This window comes from Calonectris borealis, chromosome 7, assembly GCF_964195595.1.
Source record: "Calonectris borealis chromosome 7, bCalBor7.hap1.2, whole genome shotgun sequence".
Classification (NCBI taxonomy): domain Eukaryota; kingdom Metazoa; phylum Chordata; class Aves; order Procellariiformes; family Procellariidae; genus Calonectris; species Calonectris borealis.
Window position 1 is genome coordinate 4,263,940 of NC_134318.1, and position 21,051 is coordinate 4,284,990.

The following is a 21,051-nucleotide window of genomic DNA, read 5'->3' on the forward strand; positions in this document are numbered from 1 at the left end:
AAGACTGCTATGGAAATACAGCATTCCAGCGTGACTTCTATTCACAACATTCCCACCACGGCGAGTGCCAATTTACATATCTGAAGCAACAGTCTGGCATGTAAAATACTGACAGCAAGTCCGTTTTGACTTTGTGTCTAACACTCAGCAGAGAGCAAGCAAGCATGGGAAGGGACAAAATGAAAAAATTCTGTATTTATGAACCTCAAAGTCTTCAAGAGAATAAACAACTCAAAAACGTAATTTAAAGATGCCTATGCCATACTATTCTGTACAGTGAACGCAAACAGGTTTTTGTACTGAGATTCTGAGACTTACAATTACACCATAATTATATATCTATGTAATTATGCTTTCACTCATTCTAAATGCTACAATTTCTTTGGTTGATTGGTTTTTTCCAATTTCACTATAATGGATTTTAGAACCATAAGGCTTTCTTTACCCTTCAGACTTTGGCACTAATCAGTTTTTAAAAAGTCAGCAGATTTGGGGAAAGAAGGGGGCTTTTATGGTGGTGTTGAGATCTTACGTGATATATCTACTCTTCCCTATATGTTTCACTCTCAACCTTCTCTGCAATGAAGTACAGCGTGAGCTTTCAACTAAAAGTCCAGTCTCTTTGCTGTAAAACTCTGCAGCCAGCTATGATGTGGTTCTACTTTTATCAATGGAACTTCTAACACAGGTAGGAACATACCAAATATCATCTGTAACTTAAATTAAGCCTCTAACATTACAGTCTCCTTTTATTTTTCAAGCTGGCATTCTTTGCAAAAGATCCAAGCATTTTTAGGCCACCTTTAATAAACTTCAAACACTACTGAGTTTATCTAGATTTATTAGCAAGGCCCAAGAAAAACATAATTAGTTGTAACGATAGATATGCAAATACATGATGTTCTGGATTTGGTCTTTTTCACAAGAACATGGAAAAAAAATAATTTGTCGCCTCTGGTAAAATATGACAGAATACAGGACCAATATTACTTTCACACACATACAATTTCTGCTGGGTCAGTGCTTAGATTTAAAATCAGGTCTTTAAACAAACACTCATCAATCTAGGCACTTACAGACTATAAACGTAAATACATAATGGAACAATGTAACAAACTGTTTATGATACTGGGGACAAATTATCCCAACACCTTTTAGCAGTTCCTTTCACCTTCAGTTCTGATTTATCGCTATTCATCCTTTCTAAATACTTAAAGTTTTGGAAGAAAAGCCTGGAATTTTCTTTTTATCTGATTTTGTTTGGAAAACATACTGTCATTCTTAGTAAAATCAATCAATGGAATCTAATAAGATTTTCTTTCAAGCAAAGTAATAAAAAAAGAACAGGATCAGGCTAACTGAATCAGCAGGGAGTTGACAAGCGGGCACATCGGAGAGAAAAATGGAAAGAGTATCCAAATATATTGAATGCAATCTTATATGCACCATTTGTGAATCAGAGAGTACAATTTCTGCTCTGTAATAAAAAATTGAATTTTAAAGTTCAACTTAATAAACCCCCAAACTTTATTGGTACTAAGTTTCACATGGTTTTAACTTGAAAGATGAGAAAAATAATTTACTTTTTCTGTTAACAAAAAAAAAAAAGGAACCGCACACAATCTTGAATGATTTTGCATTTTGGGGGTTATTATAGCTCTGGTTCTGATGGCTGGAAACAGCCTTCAGGTAAGAGCCGTATTAATCAAGTCCATGACATAAATTTCACATTTTTACTCAATCAGTGGGGTTTTTGTGGGTTGCTTTCATTTTCTTTGGCTTGTGACTTACAGCAATTAATTGAGACCACAGAAGACAGCCACAGTGGGGCTCACACCCAAAATCTCAATTACCTTAAATCTCAGATTTTCTTTTCATATCACAGTAAACTTAAACAAATACAAACGAGTAATTTTACCCTAGCACTACAGCACTAGGGACAAGAAGTGTTACAGGTCATAGTAAAAAATGAGGAAATAACCCCTTAAATACCAATGTAAAAACACCGATATTACCTACATATAATTAAGAAAATGTACACCCTCCACTTGTCTCCTTGCGACTTGAGTCTACTTCTTGCAAAGAACGTCACTGTAAAGTGTCTGTATACATTCATAACGATGTAAAGTATTTGTGAGTTTAGTTAGACTGTTACTAATACCGGAAATCAAATCATTTGACAAGGTTGTTTTGGTAAAGCATCTAGTTAGATTCAGGTAAAGCAGCTCAGATGAACAATCCAGTTGAGAGAAAAGTGTCGCTAGAAGAGGCACTGAAAAAAGCATTAGCACTGATCTAATAGGAACTAATTTTGTTTCCTAATGCCATATGGATATGCAGACTTGCACGGGGTGAAGAATTGACCCTACACTTCCTAGAGTGGTTCTTAAGTCTCACCTCCTATTAGGGGCTCTTGCTTTTGCTCTGACTTAAAACAAAACTGAAAAGCCAAACACGTTCTCCTCAAAGGCAGCCAGCTGTTTGGCACTTGGGGGAAGGCCGACTCTGTGCCGACGCAGTCTTTTGCCACCACGTCCCTTCTGCCGTGTTTTGTGCTGCATACCTTTGCTTCACGTATGAAAACAGTTTGTGAATTAAAACCAAATTAAGAACAGCTGAATTCAATTAGCTCTTTTAAACTAAAAATGAAAATGAAGAAGAATTTGCATGTTGTTTCTGGTACTTCTGAATATATCTCAAAACACATGGAGAAGACAAATTAATCAATCAAGCTAATACAAAACAAACTGCATGCACTCCAAGGAGAACTCCTGATCTTTAAAGCACCCTTTCCATGTTGATTACAGTCACTTTTGAGTCAATTTTCCTTTCAGTTTCTGATGAACAGCAGCAATGCTGTAACACTGTGAGAAAACATCTCTATTTTTAAAGTGTTTCTCTTCAATGAAATTAGCATAGATGAGAACACTCCTGTTTATTCTGTGCTTTTAATCTTTCTTTTTATAAAAATCAAACTTAGCCTGACAATATTACTTTAATGAAGGAAAAAGCATACCACACAAATTTTATGCTGCCTTAAAAAAAGAATCTAAACTAGCAAATTCTCAATTGAGTATGTCAAGCTTTATAAGCGAATTGTAATATTCGCAATTCCTTTGCTCGCTAGAGCGAGCTTTTCGTGTCACGGGACATGGCGTGAGCAGCACTTCTCCTTCCAGACAAAAGCAGCAAACGAGAATAAAACTGGTTTTAATTCAGTAAACACATCTATTTGTTCAGTCTTTATTGTTGTGTTTGTTCACATATTTCTGTCATGCAGAAACGGTCAAGTCTCTGCATGCTCCCAATAAGTCCTAATAAAGAATCAAATTAACTCTGTTCACATCCATCTGGGGACAAAAGATAGATGCAGCTATTATATTCTAGCAGGTCTGGTGTTTACGGTCTTTCTGTGAGCGCACACAGATTCAGAAATTAATGTCTATGGGGAGAAAAGAAAACAAACGGCAAAACCCCAAACTTACATCTCTGTCCAGAATTCGGCCAGTGCTATTTAGGTATAACCTCTGGCTGATAGGATCGAGGATCACCCAGTAATCTACGTTGTCCTTTAAGGAGAGTTCAATGGTGGGGTCCGGCCCTCCTGCGGTCCCTTTGATCAGCATATTGTCAACCAGGATAGTGCCTACAAGAACAATAAACACACGAGGGAGAAATTTATATCTGCATCTACATTTTCATAACAACTGCAGCACTAAAAATACCGTTTCCTAACTAGGGTTTCTGGTAGTTTGTGTTTGCGTGATGTTTAAAAAGTCTGAACCTTATTATCCGTGATGAAAAACTGGCTCTGACACTGAAGCTATTTCAGACAATACCAGAAGCAGCACTTGCAATGCACAATAATTTACGTGGACAATGAGACCCCTCATATACAGATACATATACATTATGAGTTTCTTCTCCATTGAGTAATCATCACCCAATCTCACCTCAAAGAAACAAAAGCACTGAAATAACAACTAAAACTGGAATAAATTTTCTACAACAAAAGCGACACATCAAGGTGAGGGGAAAAAAAGAACAGTTACATAAAGCTCTCCAGGAAAAAACGAGGTTTTATACCTTGCGTTGCTCTGCGTAACTGCATAAATTGCAGCATAAAGAAATGAAAACTGTATCTACCAAGACAAAGGTAGCACTCAGTTAGGACCAGCCATCTATTCAACATACATAACATGCTTTTTTTCTTTTCTTGTCCCATCCCATCAGTTAAAAGTCTTGCCTAACACCTCTATTAGTCAGTTCACAGTAAATTCCCTGCGTAAAACACTCCAACTCACTTTCCAAATGTCAAGCATTACTAACTACCCTAAACATCACACTCCGGTGCCTCAGATCTGCATGCACTGTATTTATAAACGCTTCTCTAAGATTTCATTTTTCTGAAAAATTAACACTACCCCGTTTTCTTCACACTGAAATATTAAAAGAAATAATCTTTGTTTAAGTTCACCGACAGTTATGAAGAAAATCTGTGAACGTCACTAGCTGCAGAGTATTTAAATTAGTTAAAAATATTTATCACCTAACCTCCTGTATTAAAGGCCCAAATAATTTATTCCAAAGTGGACAGTAAAGTTTCTTTACACCTTCACTTTACAGCAACAGCGACTCTGTATAAATATATTTGTCTGGGGGGAGTGGTTCTGAGTTGGGCCGATGCTTCTTCTGGATAAAAGAGTAAAACTAATTACCGGTCTTAGCCATAGCAAACTGGTTTACAGTCCTGTTGAGGAAAACACCACAGTAAGGTTTTTCAATCATTTATTTCGAAACTACTTTTTATAACACAATAGAGATGACGGGAAGAAATACTGCCAAACATCCGTAACTTTGCACCAAAGACCGGTTTCAAGTTAGAAAAGCAATACCCTTTTAGCCACACGTGAAACACGGTTGCTACCCACGTGTTTTACAGCTATCAGCGCGATTTCTTGCGCAATACTGTCTGTACAATTATACTCTGACCCAGCAGCTTGAACTGGCATACAAACTTTTGGGAGACCACCACTAGTTTTAATGTTAAGAGGATTTCACCAGGAAAAACAAGCTGATTACCAACCCTGTGACAGTTCAAAGCGTTTATGTCTAGTCACCAACTTCTCTAAAATCCATAAAATCCACCAGCTTCTGTGTATTGCCCTCATTATTAGGCCTCAACGATGATGCAAAGAAAGGTCAGCAATCCAAATGTGAGGTCATCTGAACAAAAGATGCCCAAAGAAAAGCCTCCCTGAAAAAAAAAAACCCCAAGATAACAAACACCACAATCACCCTAAGGGCTTCAGTCGTTTTAATTTCTTCCAGTCTTCCTGTTCAGACCTGAAGGCGAAGTCTAAGTTCTGGCTCCACCTTCACTCACCAGCACTAATCCCAATAGAAGGCTCTACACCTCCATTTCAATGACTCTCAGGGGAAATAAAAATCTGCAGTTTCCACCTGTAAATGGCACAGCAGTAGGCATTTCAGCAAGGGCACCTGCACATAGCAAATCTGTAAGGTGGTGCTTACAGAAAATATTACATGTACAAATTCTTGCCAGGAAAAGGTGGAGCTTAAGGGATGGAAGAATTGGGGCAACTGATGTAACCAGATGACACGGAAAAAGGAATAGGAGAGGGTTGTGAAAGCAGTGGAAAAATATACTGCAACAGACGATTAGGAAATAAGGGAAAGCAGCGGCAGCCACAGCTTCTGCCTTCCCTCCCATGTTGAAGTCTAATGATTCCATGAGGAGCAAAGGGGCATCACAGCACAACTCACCAGGACACAGAGCTACCACATCTGCCCACCAACACAACACTTGCAAATGCTTAAGCAGTCGTGACATATTAAGAGGCTTTATTTCCCTCCTCAGAAAATTAAGTGTTTAAAAAAATAAAGATTTTCCTATAATGAAAACTAGTCCCTGGTTTCTACAAAACTCAAGATTATGAATATAATCCAACACCAGTAGGTCCTGATTGAAGTGACAGCAGCAAAGAGAAATTACTTTCAGACTTGGCAGTCGCACTGCCTGTAGAGAAACCCGGCGTATGCAACGCTAAAGGAATGAGACAGACAATCGTGGCAGAGCTCTGACTGCTAATGAAACAGTCTGCAGGGCCGTGCCCTTGTGGAGGTAGCGATTACCCTTCCATGAACTGCATACAAGTCATGAGAGGAAAAAATACGTATCTCAAAGGCACGTACCAATTCCTCACGGGACAGCGTGCATTTGGAAGTGGCAAGACACAAGGGCCTTAATACCAGAAGCACTTTCCACACGTTAAGGATCGTGCTCCGGTTTAGTTACGGGCAAAAAAAGAAGTGTAATTTTACACTGCAGCATCTACATAAAGAGGAAAGTGCTGCAAAACAAGTCAACAGTGGTTGTAACAGTGTCCTTACGCTGGCATACACCAAATATTTTACTACCTGGCATTTGCAGGCAGCTTTGGTTCAGTACAGGCTACGTACACCACGGTTTGCTGCTCTTTGTCCAAGGAGGCTTCGTCCTCCCTTGCCTGGTTTCTAGAAGCTCAACTTCTGCCAAACAGCCTTCTGCAAGGGCTAAAGAGCTCAAACAACTTTACGTTTTAATGAACCTGAGAATAAATGATTGTAATTACATTCTTTAAAGAAATATTTAATCAACTTAAAATCTTGATGTGATGACGAGTTTTGTACAGTCTCTAGTAAACCACCGCTACTTAACTGACCTCGCTGCTTTGAATTCTGCATCTGATTCGACTTTCCTCTGTTGCACTCTATAATAGCTATCTGCTTGATTTAACAAAGCACTTCTATTTGGTTTGTTTTGACTCTTTTGTTCTTAAAAATAAACTGGTTTTTCTTCAGATATTCATGAGGCACTTGTACTCTCTCTTTGCAAATAAGCCTTTTAATAGCCACCCTTAAAGTATTGTTCTAATTTACCAAGAATCTGACATAGTGGGTCTTTTTTTTTTCCCCTTTAGATATCTATCATTTTGTTCCTTACATTCTGCCTCTGTCCTTGGCCTGAAATGCCAGGGAGGTAACCTACGAACAATAAATCTGAATACACACAGTTCGATGCGACTGCGTCAACAGTTTGTCCATTAACTCTCCATACACGCGAGCACAAAAGCAAACACATCCCTCGACATTTGCAACGCACTAACACAATAAGTTTAGACAATTTGCTTTCGTAATTTTTTGCACAAACAGAAGCTCCAATAATACTCTAGCTGAAGTGAAATCTTTTACCTTGTTCTAAAAGTTAGACACCTTCTCCTGCAATTATATTGCAAGTTCAATTTTACAGTATTGGGGGGGGATGAGGCGTTGGTCAAAGTCTGCTGAGGGCACCTGAAGAGGATGCTGAGGAGAGAGGTGGTCCATGTAGATGCATGTTTCATGCAGCCAACTTCTGGGAAGTTACACTCAGACGCTCAAATGTTCAACAGCATTTCAGCACTATTCCTTGCACTTCTGTCCCGCGTGCACGTCATTGGAAAGGACACCTGGGACTAGAATTAGTGATATTTTTCCTGGCTAATTAAAAAAAAGTTTGATGTGAAAGTTAGATTGCACATCAACACGAGCAGATTTTAAGAACAGCTTTTCATCTTGTGTGGAGAACATGATTTGGCTGCTTTTCCACCTTCACTGAAGCCTGATGATGACTGAGATGTCTCGCGGAAAGACCTTACAAGATTTTCAAGGGATTAGTACAGAAAAAGCCTCAAGGAATCAAAGTCAAGCAAGTTGTTGGCTAAAAAAACAACAAAAAAGCCAGAAACCAACAGACTGTACAAGAGAGGAAAGATCTATTATTTTCAGGTGTAATATTATTTTTCTGAGAGTAATGACATTTACTCAGAAATGTTATCTGAGCTTGTTGGGAATTATTCAACCAGCAGCTACAAAACGAGACAACAACAATAAAAATTATAAAGCGCCGTAAACATTATAGCAATAGTTCTACACTAGACTATTCCTTTGTGAGAAATCCAGAAGCTGAAAATCTTCGTTAGACTGAAATAATAGGGAAGGAGTTTGTTTTTGCAGATCGGTCTCCGCAGAAGGTAATCTTTCCATGGGAAGGGCATTACGAGGGACTCAGGTGCAAAAGCCACGAAATACGGAATTTGCAGTTTATGCTCTACTAAAGACAGCAGACCTGCAGTGCTCAGTGAGGACTCGCTTATTAAATGATTTAACACATCTTGGGATTATTTTAGTTGAATGTTTCAGGAGAGCCCTTTTTTCAGGAGTCAGTGAATTACGACTGGTCTGGGAATAACCCTTACGCCGGCACATGAATCAGAAAACGGGATCTAGTAGAATGAAACCCGCAGCGCTTTACTTTTAGGAGTTAAAAGGCGTTCGCATCAGTTGCCTAAATGCAAGGATTACAAAACAAGGGGGTTGTTTACTTCCACCAGTAATATTTCAAATTTAAAAATTAAACTCGCAGCTGGAGGAAAGCATCATATTCTTCCTACCTGAGGCAATAACTAAAAAGACAAAAGAGGGCCAGGAGCGGAGTTTCTCTTTCTGCAGTGGCTGAGCTCAAGGCATGGGGAGCACGTCCCACCTCCCCAGTGACACTACCAAAGGGTTGCACCAGGAAAAGGCTCGACGTCGTGCCCGATAGTGGGACCAAGGACTTCACACATCAGGGATGGTCAGTCCCAGTGACGTTGAAGAGATATACCTAACTGCGAGCAATTAAGCTCTATTTCTGCAGAAATACAAAATCCAAATTGGATAGACCTTACCCTCAGCAAGGCTCTTGTAAACAACATCAACGGCGTGTAGCCTTCCACCCGCTCGGTTCTAGATGGGCTGTGTTCAGCTTCAGCTGTGTTCAGTGCAGAAAATTGTGAGAGATCCCAGAAGCACCTGAGCGCTCACCAGCTACAGGGCTGAAGCCCAAGCCCGAAGGGAAGTGTGTCTGAAGCCAAGGCAGAAGTATAATAGCCCCCCCAAAGTTCTCATCATCAAAATCTACTTATCCTGCCTTTGAAAACAGTCTAAAACTTGTTATTCTTATTTTCCAAGTTGATGAAAAGATAAAACCACCTGCAACAGCATGATTAACTTCCAATACTGCCAAATTACTTTAGCAGCTACTTCAGCTGTGATGCACAAAAAGGCTAAGATAATAAAAAAATCACATTCTGTTGTTCACACAGAACGTATTTTTCATTTCAGCATATTAATCAGGTCTGTGCAACAAGTCCAAATAACATGTCAAGGGAACTTATATTAAACATACATGGTGTTTGCTACCCTGGAACACCAACTATGAATTTTTCACGGCAGCCATCTGGAAGAAGTGACTTTAGGAAAGAATGAGGTATCTGACGCACTGTACCCACAGAGGCACGGTACGTTACATGAGCAACATGACATATTACTTATTCACTTATGGGAAAGAAGGTAAATTTCCAAAAGACAAGTGAAAAGAAAAATTGGTACTTAAAAGGCATATATATCCATACACTGAGCTGCAGTAAGGGCAAGTCCCAATAGCTGTCGATAGATGGAAGGAAACTCATCACTTCTGCACTCTAAAGCAGTGGGGGTTTTTCACGCCTAGTCTGTTAAAAAATGAAAACCAAGCAAGCAAGGATAGTAAGAACAAGGAGCCTAAAGAAATGAGGAACTCCTGCTTTGTAAAGAGCCACTGAAGTTAGCGCCAGCTGGGCTGACGTCCAGGTGGGGACAGGCACTGGAGCTGGGAAACCCAATGTCAGACCAAGCGGTTGTAAACCTTCTGCCGAAGGGCGAACAACGATCCCATCGGTGCCTCTGCACTTGCGTCTTCTGTTGGTCAAGTTGAAGAAACCAAAGCAGGCAGAGGGAGGTCAGAGATTCAGGAAGGTCTCCATGTGCCAGTCCCACCTCTGTCTGCTCAGGACCATTAAGAACGTGCTGCAGAACCCGAGTTCCACCTCCACACACCCGACAGGTTCTCCTCCACTCCGTGACTCCCGAGCAACATTCACAAGCGTGCAATGCGCCAGGTTTCCTTCAGACAAACCAAATGTGCATTAAAAAAACCACCTGTATTCTCTGTACTGCTCTCCTCCGCTGCCACTGATTGCAAAGCAATTTAAAAATGGGGATTATTTTCTTACAGAAAGGCATTGGATGGATCAGTTGAAATGGAAGTTGCTTTTTTTTTTTATATATTCTACAGAGTTTTCATAGTTAAACCTGGATCATAAACTTATTTTTCTACATTTGAAGGTGTATGTCTGTAGCATAGGATGGATTACATAGCAGTAAATTAGAAGTCAATAGAAAATGAAAATCTTACTGCAGAAGTAAATTCTGAAAATTATCATGAACTTACTTAGACCCCTGCTGCAGGTTCAGACACAAAAATAGGATCATTCTACAAAGCCACCTCCTGGATTACATATTTCCTATTCTCCATCCTCACATCATCTAAAGGGATCTCTGAGAAGTTTCCAAGGTTGTTTCAAGATTGTTTTCCTGCCGTCCTGGCCCATATTCTCCCGTCGTGCTCCACGTGCAGCCACAGCCTCCAAGCAATTACAGAGCATAGCTAAAACCAGCCTGTTATTTCGGCCAAACTAGGAGTTTGACAAGGTCACGTTTAAGGCTTTTATTCCTAATCCTCCCACATGGACCTTACATCTTCCCACCTTGAGCCACCGTAAGAAGTTGTGTACCATGGGGAAAAGGTCTGTCCTTAAGACACTGCACGGTACCAGTCTGGGTCCATTGTGAGTGAAGGTCACCCATTTTCTTGCTTTAGCGCTTCCCAGCCAGCATGAAGACAGAGACCTAGCACTAACGACTCCTGCTCCAGGCTGACACGACGCAGCAAGATGATGGAAGACATTTTAGAGGCAGCTCCCGACTGGGGAAAGGCAGAAGCGCTGGGATCACCGTCAGTTCAGAGCATCCGTATGTCCTGCAGGACGGTCCTTCCCCTCCGCCTTCCCTCCACGTTCACAAACAATGGGAGCAGAGTCCCATAAAGCCGTGGAAGCAGCACCTCAGCACTTCACACGCACGACTCATAGGTGACACTGAAAAATCCGACCCACAGCATTTACACCCTACATCAAATGGGGTGGAAGAAGAAGAAGAAAGCATGATGGTCAAATGCTAACTACTAAATTCACTAAATACTCAGTACTTGCCTTCCTGGGTGTATAAACCTAGATTAATGTTTTTGCTAATTTCTTCCTTTTAAGAGGATGAGCAAGAGGTGAGCAGATAAAACGTGACTGTGGAAAGACAGAGATGGATGCCCAGGAGAAAGCACAGGGCAAAGAGGAAGCAGCGAAGCAGCCAGTTTGGGTCACAGAGCAGCACTGCGAGGAACTGAGATTTAAAAAAGCCAGAGGACAGAGCAGGGACACAGGAAAAAAGAATTCAGGCTGTGGAGACTGTACTGTCCTAATGCAAATACCGCTAAGGACTGGGGAGGCCAGGGGTCTGGTGGGGACCAAGTTTCCAAGTTGCAAGTTTACTCTAAGTCCCGGGTCATACGTTATTCTGCAAAGCCCCATCCTGTAAAATTATGACAGCAAAGGAGCATCTCAGACAAAAACAAGCACCCCATCCTTGCTCGCACAGTTACGAGAAAAAACTGAAAACCATGAATACTAAAGGCTTAAAACAGAAAGGCATGAAAACAGTTTTTCAGAAATGCTTTTTCAAAAACAACTTTTTTTCTTAACGCTGGGGGTTGCAGCAGCAGGATATTTCCTTGGTTCAGCGAAGGGTCCTCTTGTTCCTCCTTTAATGTTTCACTGGGGGAAGGTCACCACCAGGCCCCACGCTGAGGCCACTGACGTTGCTCTTGCATTCTCTTTCTGCAAGTGTTTCTGACAGAAAGCCTCCTGGTGCTGAGAAACCTAAATTAAGTAGGTAAAGCATACCAGTGTCCAAGGACTGACTCACGCTTGTTGATTTTTAACATACCATTATGTTATTTCTCCGTGCTTCAACAGAACCCAGTACTTCTACAGAAAGATTAACTATACTTGTTGGAGCTCAACAGACTACATTTTTCCACTGTTCTGCGACAGACTACATTGAGCAAAATCCCGAGTCCTACTCCCAATTATTACAGCAACAATCTAAGTAAACTGGAAGGAGACGTAGCTCCCTCCCGAGAGCACTGGAGCCATGGCTATACTGGCTGCTTCCTACCCCCTCCTCCAGCAGCCACATTTATGAGACCTGAAACCAAAACGGTAGCAGAAGGACCCTTTACGTGAGGCCCTTCCAACATTTCATTTCTATTTCCGTGCCCAGCACGAGGCTTTGCTGCGCCTGCCCACCCACGCCACCGACAGCGGCACACCTCCATCACCCCCTTCCCTCCAAAGCTTTCTGCTTCTCACATTTTGCCCTCCCTTTCACTCAGCACTGGGGTCAGGAGCCGACGTCATTGAACAGAGCCTCTAAACGTCACTACATTGAGCAGTATTTTTGCAATATGGGACCACAGGAATGTCTTTATTGGATCAGACTACGGCCTGCAAAGTCCTTTACTAGATGTCCGACAATACTCTGCACTGCAAGCGGCAAAGCAAACCAAAAAATTTTGTACTTTACTTAACATTTGTGATCTCTTCTGAAACCATTGTAACTCTGAATGGTACAGAAGGCAAATGCAATCACTCTCATCAAAATGCATCTAAAAGTTTACACTGAATTGCTTTAGAAATCCAACCCTTATAAATCATCATTTACAAAGGACTGCTTTTAAGATGGAAAAATTTCAGTCATACTTTGTCAGATTTTTTTTTTTTAAACATATATAATTGCATTTGCAAAAACCTGCACAAGATCAGACCACAGACCCATCTAGCCCAGCGTCCTCGTTCCAGCAGAAGCCAACAGGCAATGCTCAGGACAGAGCAGAGCAAGAAAGCGATGATGTTTCCCAAAAACACCTTCCCAGACTCCAGCAAATCACAGTGCTGGCATTTTCCACGCAAGAGACTGTCCTGATGTCTACCACAGCCTTGGATGGACTTTTCTTCCAAAAAATCCATCAAACACCCACTTTCGCAAGGCGTTCCACAGATAAAGCCTGCGGTCTGTCTCTTTTGTTTTGAACTTGCAACCTGCTAAATTCTTTGACGTCCTCCAATACCTTCACTGACTGCTAGTCATAATTTTACACATCTCCCTGACTTCTTTCAGTCCGGCTGAAGGATCCTGGGATCCTCAAGAATCCAGCTGTTCCTTAAGGCCAGTTGTCCTTTACCTTTGATCATCTTGGTTGCCCTTCTCTAGCTTTATTCTATTCTCTTTGACATTATTTGACTATAACTATGCACGGTGTTCAAGGAATAAATTTATCTAGTGGCAAAATGATGCTCTGAAATGCAAAATGATCTCTTCCTAATAATTTGTAACATTTTATTTGGAACTGTATTTTGCTTTTAGGTATTCTGCTAAAAGCACTTAGTTTTTGGTCGTTGGTTTTTTGGTTTGGTTTTTTTTTTTAATACAAATCCTTAATAAACCTAAGCACTCACTGCAGTGATAACAGCCACTTCAAAGCCCGTTATTTCACACATGAAGCTAGGACCAACTGCTCTCCCCAGGAGGATCACTCTTCATTTATCTACGTTACGTTTCTCATCTGCCGTTCTCTCTCCTACTCACTCAATATTCATGTTTTCTGCATACGTCTCCCCCCCACCCCACCTTTGTTTTTTTTTTAATTACTCTGGACAGCCTAGCTGTCCAAACCAATCACTCTGCTTCTGGAAAACTTATAAACACGCTGAATGAAACAGGTCTTAGCACATATTCTTGCAAGAATCCACTAGTGACTTTCTTCTACTGTAATTTGGGGTTTGGGGTTTTTTTGGTTGCTTTCTTATCAGTACAAGAATCCTGCCTCTCATCACAAGACACCTTCCTTCTTTAAAGAGGCTTCGGTAAAGGAATTCACCAAACTACTTCTAGAAATAAAGTTTACTTATATCTTCCTCCTCCACTATGATTCTGTGTTCCACATGCTCCTTGGCTCCAGATCGCCCTTGTCTATGAGTTTACTGGCTCTACAGGTAAAAAAGACATTTGAGGCATTTACAAACCACACAGGCTCTTCTTCAAAAGCTTTTAAAAGCATACAACCGCATGCATTGAGAAGGCATCAATCCTATTTTGCTTAAGGGACTATTTTCTAAATAGCTAACTATGCATACATTCAAAACATATCGACCTGCTAACTGAAAAAAAACCAAATAATCTGACCTCTCTCCAGGTCAGCAGACATGGATAAGCAGAGCAGCAAAAGTCCTCCCAACAACCGGAGGGGAGGTCAGGGCTGCTGGCTGTGGGGCAGCCAGGAGGACCCCCCCAGCCCTGGGGCTTTTAGCAGCCTCCCCGGCCCCCAGACCGCCTGCTCATCTCCCAAGCAGGGTCTCTGGCAACCCCCCAAGGGTAAAATGTCTACTGAAATAAAATTTTGAAAGACCTTGGATTGTGGGATTCCTATTTTTTATTTTAGCAAATGGGACCAGAAAAGGATTGCTAAGGCATACGATTCTCCAGTATCTATACAAAAAGCTGCCAATTCTTGAAAAAAATATTCCCAGATCGGTGCTCTCATACCAGACAACATGTACAGACACAAAGAAAATGTCCATTAACAAAAATGTTCCCTTATAAAGTACCCACACATACAATGGAAAGGCTATCAAGACAAAAAAATACAGAGGCTAAAATTTCTGGGAACATCTAAAAAAGAAAACATTCCTCTTCTCACCAGACAGTGCAGAAATAATAAATACACCCATACTACAGTCAGCAGTGAGATAAAAAGTCTTCGGGCTATTCCAGCAAACACTTTGTTTCTTGTCTCATTTCCCAGAAGACCTTGGCAACCGCAATTCTTGAAGGTGATTTAGATTTTAAAATACAGCATACAACAACAACAAGAAGGATATGCATAAATAGGCAGAACGCAACAACTTCGAGTCAGACTTTTCAGGGATGAAGCCATCCGGAATTAGAGAAACTTACTCCAGTTACACCTCCTTTGATAAAGGAAACGCATTAGCACCATGAAGTCTCCCAGAAGTTCTACTGTACTTAGACAAACTCTTCCGTGAGAAATAAAAAACAGCACAGGAATTATCCCTGCATTTCGTCAGCGTCAGATGATGAGGGAAAACGCTTTTGAAATGACTGAAGGTGATGTAAAGAGGGACAGCAACGCTGTACAGCAGAAACAAGGGCAAACACAGTGTCCTCGTCTAAAAGCAAAGCAAATGAACCGAAGAACCAGTCGGAGATTAGAAAGACAAGTCAGACAGTGGAAACGGAGGGCTGATAGTTGGTAGCCCTGGATTCAGGGACTGGAATAAGAGCCAGACATATAAACCAGGAGAGATCAGGAGGCTTCTAAGAAGAGGAGACCTTCAGCACTGGTGTCTTAGGAAGATATCAGACAAACTTTCATCAGGAAAAAGAAAACCCTACACTTGGAGCCAGAGGAATGGACTGACAGTTCTTTATTCTACGATCCTGTTATTTTGAGAGAGAGAGAGCAGAAACATCAGCAAGTTTTACTTCCATTGACATACTGGACCTCTCCCTGAATTTGGCCCAGTTTATGAAAGTCACAATTGGAAACTTACTCCTTGCCTTGCTGAACACTCGGAGATGAGGGAGAACCAGCACAGGGAACCAGAGCACAAGGGGGCACGGGAATGTGAAACTTTACATAATTCCCGGTTCTGGAACGGCGATGTTCTGCCACGATTCGCAAGGTAGAAATTACCCAAAGTAACGGACTTTGCTTGCCACAGTACCTAATTCTACAAACTAGCTTTGGCACTGAAAGTTATCGCTTCCGAGAGTAAACCTATTACGCCTTGCCATGTTGAAAACTCCTGGTTTTATTTTGGTACTTTGGGGAAAAAATATGTATATTAACAAAGTTCGTGTATATTCCCAGCCAGAACCGAGCTCCTGGGAACACAAATTCTCTGATTATGTGCATAGATTATTAAGTTAGGTACCTACAAACAAAATGATTTGCATTTAAAAGGCGTCATGTTCCCAGGGATATCCAGGCCTTCCCACTTAAATATATTATCACAAAACCAATCTCATTTCTATTTCAGACCTGGTTTGTTTTATTGGGACCACATTAATAAACATTAATAATTGTTGTATTCATCTGCCGAATAGGTACCAAGCCAGGACAAAGGAAAAACAGTTTTAGCTGTGTGACTACAGAGACGTTACTGGAAGCCCAGGACGCACATACCAGCTATTTTCTAGCACAACACATTTCAGATTTAATTTACTACGTCTGTGCGGTAAGGTCGAGCTCCTCATAATTAAGACAGACCCACACATCCCAGACACAGCAACGTCGCCACGCGCACACAACTGAGTCCCAGTTTTATGCCATGTGCCTGGGAAGTCCCGGCATCCAGGAGCCCAGTCACGGCGTCTACCTGCACAACATTTCTGGGAGGAAACGCGTTTCGTACCGCCAACAGCCGTCAGCAGAACGGCACCAGTATGTTCTCATGACCTTAGCACAGGACTTGCAAAGATCACCTGCAAAACACTCCTCTCTGGTACCTTCCTTCTCCAAACCTATGAACAGACATCCTCACCCGCAAGCACACCACAGTTTCCATCACTCGGTTTTTTGTTCATCTAACCCAAAACTGTGACCTTGCATTCAAACATCGCTTGGAAAGTCCAAGCACTTTCCTTGAAAGTTATGTTCACCTTCTTTAACTTCGGGCTTTCCCTTCCTCAAGTTAACAGGTTCTGTCTCTTTTCTTGAATGCACTCAAACTACATCTGCAACCTGTCATACCGAGTGCAAAGGTGCCGGATTTTAAAATCAGAAACTAAAACCAGCAGCACTTACAGTGTACACATCTCCGGTCCTTAAATGAGACAGAAATAGGTTGAAAAAAATGCAACTTCAAAAAAATATTCCTCCTGAAAACTGGAAGTGCTCCTGAATTAACTTAGTGCCAACTGCAATGACTTTTTTTTGAGGCAGCTACAGACCATGTGTGATAAAGTTTGTATTTGCAGTCCTTCAGTTTCCTCTCAAGATCCCTGATGGATAATTTTCACATAACAGTATTTTTCAGTTCCTGGAAATATTCTCTGTCAGGTTTGACAAATGCTGCTGCAATACAAACAGGTTTTCATCAGAGATCTACCTCATCTTTTACTTTCTTGGTTGCTGGGAACACAAGACCAGGTCTCGGTGCCTACAGCCACCAGGAACGCAGAGGAGCCGGAGCTGACACCCGTGGTGTCACCTTGGACCAGCTCAATGCCAAATTTGACCTAAAAATCCCCCCCAGCGCATGGGGATCTCCAGGGTCAGCCCGCGGCTCCTAAGCTCCGGGGCAGGGTGACCAGCGCGAAGGGCTGCAGCCGGGGCTCCTCCGGCTTTTAGGTTCCTCCTGCCAAACGGGAGAACCCAAAACTCAACGTAGGGGGAAACACCAAGTTGGAGCATTAGAGTTTCCTGGCGCTCTTCCGACAGGTAAGCCTCAGGATCTTGGAAGATGCATGCGAAGGAAAGGTCCTCCGGTTCCTCCTCCTTGACCAATACTTGCTACCTGGGCATCAGCTGCTTGATGCACAAGATGCCCATGAATTGGAGAGACTGGTTGTTCCGTTTCACTTGTATTTTTCTGAGAGGATACCACATTTCTATTTCCATTCTACAGAAAATAGAAAAAAATATCGACTTTTCATTCTGATTCTGGAAAAATTACTTATTTGGAATTACAGATACTTGTCATTCAGGAAATGCCAAGCTTTGGCTACCTTTGCCTCTCAAAATAGAAACCCGTATTTCACAATTGACCTAAAATACACCTCTGGGATTGTGCAAATAGGGTGGGACTGAGCTCTCAATACGGGCGAGCAAGATTGATAATAAGGAGGCAGGCGTGTGCGTGGGGGGGTGTCTTTGACCAGTGAAATTTTAATGCAAACTATTTCATCAAAATGAGTGTTTCAGCACACAACCCACAGAAATGGAGTGCAGGGCAGCTATCCATTCATCACATTTCCTTGGGAAAACCGCATATTCAGGTAATCTGTTTTAGAGTTCTCGGTCACATTTCGAAGCGTGTCAGATCACAAATACATATTAAAAACTATTTTTGTAAATCTTGTTTGCTTTCCAATTCCTTTAGCGATTACTCGAGCAAATCAACATCAGGGTTTAATGGTTCTCTGTTTAGAAAAGTCTAATTTACACTTTAAACACTCAAGGACTTATAAATAAGAAACAGATGAAGCATTTATCAGGCAATGGCCATTGAAGGTGCGAATTAAATGACTTGAATGTTTTCACCTTAATTTGGAGCCATCCTAGGGCCTGTTTGCATACCGTTCTGAGAGGAGCAGCAGGGGCCTATAACACTCTGCTCTAAAGTTGAATTATTAAAATTATAAAAGGCCTATCTAAGCACTGCTTATGGCTATCTGCATAATTTTTTTTTTTTTTAGTATTTCCTAGGCATCTACTGTGCACTGTAATAACCACATGTATCCGTTTTCTGCTTATAAAGAAGGCAAAAAAGAAAAACTTACTGATGCTTATACCTCCTCTCTATCTGCTTGTGCTACTTTCTGCAGGGAAGTATCCTGAGAAAAAAAATGAGCTTTGCCAGCAAACCTGGATTGTATTGGTGCACCCCATTCAATGACAAAGGCAGAGCAATTAAAGCCATGTTTTCCAAAACCCTGTACCAACATGACTGCTTAGGCCGAGTTTGGCTCTAGTCTCCCAGCTGCAGATGTTGGAAAGCCACAGACGTGGCAACCTGAGCCTCGAGAAAGGGGAATAAAAAGGTGAGTAAGTGGGAAATGCAGGGAAAAGCCACCATCGAACATCATCCAGGTAGAAAAATATATCGCAGACCTAAATTTGTATCTTTAACTAGACTTGGATACAAGTCTTGTTAAACAGTAATTCAATCTTACTGTACTCTATTCCTACGATAGCCGTCCTATTCTCAGAGGCAAAAAGAACCCTTAAGGTATGGAATGGAGCACTACAGATCAAGTGCATACTGGACTTCGTAACACACAGAAGAAAATCCATGATTTCTTGGAAAACTCCTTCTCTCTTTAGAAATACAAAACTGGGAAACGTAATTTTTCAGAGAATGACAGATGCCCCAGCAGCGGCAACTGGAGGACAAACTACCCCAACTGACAAATGCCAGGAGAGCCCAATAGCAGGACAGAAGAAAAGGAGATTCTGCCTTTGAAATTTATTCTTTGCCGATCTGTAGTAGTCTGGTTTTTGGAGGAAGTGTGCACTGTTTTTTTTAAATAGCCTAAGCTTTCTATGCATTACTGCCTCGCATTCTGTGAGGACAGGGAAAGCATTCTCCTTTGTGGGGAGAGAGAAATTCTTTCGTTCCCTGTGAATTGCTTTATTAGAGAAACAAAAAGTGTAAGAAAAGGACTTCACTACGAAATCTAAAAGACCATTTGTAATCTACAGTTGTGCATAAACTTCCGAGTCGATGTCAAGGAATCAGAATTGCAAAAAACTGACAAGAGAGCGGTTAAGAGAAAAGGAGTCACACCCCCAGTTTTGGAGTAGAATACAGAATGAAGCCATTCAGATAGCAAGCAGAAAGAGTGATGGATTACAATGGACAGACTGATAAAAATATCAGTCTAACATCCTTCCAATACTGTTTTATTCTCATTGCACTAAAAGACACAAAAATCTAGCTGATTTACGTCACTGGTACCAACTCAGTTGTGTTTGGAGACATATCAATAGAAAACTAAGAAAACCAGAAATACGTGGCACTACATCCTGCCCAGAAGCAATTTTTTTTTCCTCTTTGAGAACATTCAAAAGCGAGTTCTAAGCCGTTTTGTTGCCTCTGCAACCAAGCACGGGATCTGAGTTATGAAGAAGCCAAAGTCCTTAATACCATTAAAATGTTACATTTATTGGGGGAAAAAGCCAAACCTATTAAAGCCACACCATAGAGACAGTCAGTTATTTCGGACCTCCCTGACTTGGGTGTCGGGGAAGCAACGAGGACCTATCCAGCTTATGGCAGTAACGTGAGGATCAGGTTTTTAACCTCTTCGTCACTTACCTTGCAAATGATGATTGATTTCCCCCCCCCCCCCTCAGATAGACTGGCTCTTTCTAAAGGGAAATCACACTCGCTAGAAGGCTGTCTGAGCAGGTCTTAGCATAAAGAAAGTATCACCAACATTTGGAAGAGGCTGCTAGAGAGCCCATGGCATTTGATTTTGCTTGTAAACTGAAAGCCCTCTTAAAAAAAGAAAAGCCGATTTAGAATAAAATATTAGACTTGTGATTAACTAAGTTTTTGCTGTTCTATTGTATGCCCTACGGAAATGAAAACTTTAGGCATTTGCTTTATCAAGCAGTTGCAGCAAATCCTAAAAGGAAAAGAAAAAGCCTGGGCAAGTAAAATTCACTGAAACGATAAAACATATTAATGATTATGTACACGCACAATTGGTACCACCTGACTTGAGCCTCAGCCAAGCTTCTTGCTATAATACTGCTGAGAACCTCGCAATGTTTAACCATCTGAGATTACTTCTTAATAAAACAAGTAATTTTTAACAACAAAACCAGCTGAAAATAAACCTCTTACTCCTTTTAAAGATTTGCACCTTTTAATAGTTCTAGACTACCTTTTTCAGAGCAGGAATTTGAAATGAAGCGAAGTGCTGAATCACATCAGGGATGTGCCTTTTGTCACCCTGTGAAAATTTGCCCACGTGCACGCTGCTAAATAAACCACAATTCACAGGTGTTCAGAACAGGACTTGGGAATTTAGCCATCATCTCCGAGAACACCGGTACCTCATCCCACTCCCGCAGCAGCTTGCTCACGTGCCAGCCCCCAACACGGCAGCGCATCACCCATTTGGACATTAGGAAAAATGCCTTTCCTGAAAGAGCGGTCAGGCCTTGGAACAGGCTGCCCAGGGGAGTGGTGAAGTCACCATCCCTGGAGGTATTTAAAAGAC

General features: G+C 41.4%; 1 protein-coding gene across 2 annotated transcripts in view; it reads right to left on the reverse strand.

Annotated features, from left to right (window-relative positions):
• The window catches only part of PCDH15 (protocadherin related 15), an 827,781-nt gene that overhangs the window by 278,679 nt on the left and 528,051 nt on the right, over positions 1-21,051 (reverse strand). For both annotated transcript variants that reach the window (XM_075154074.1, XM_075154076.1), the window contains one exon: positions 3,486-3,646. In XM_075154074.1, the coding sequence (XP_075010175.1) occupies positions 3,486-3,646 (161 nt within the window). The remainder of the gene's footprint in view (positions 1-3,485; positions 3,647-21,051) is intronic.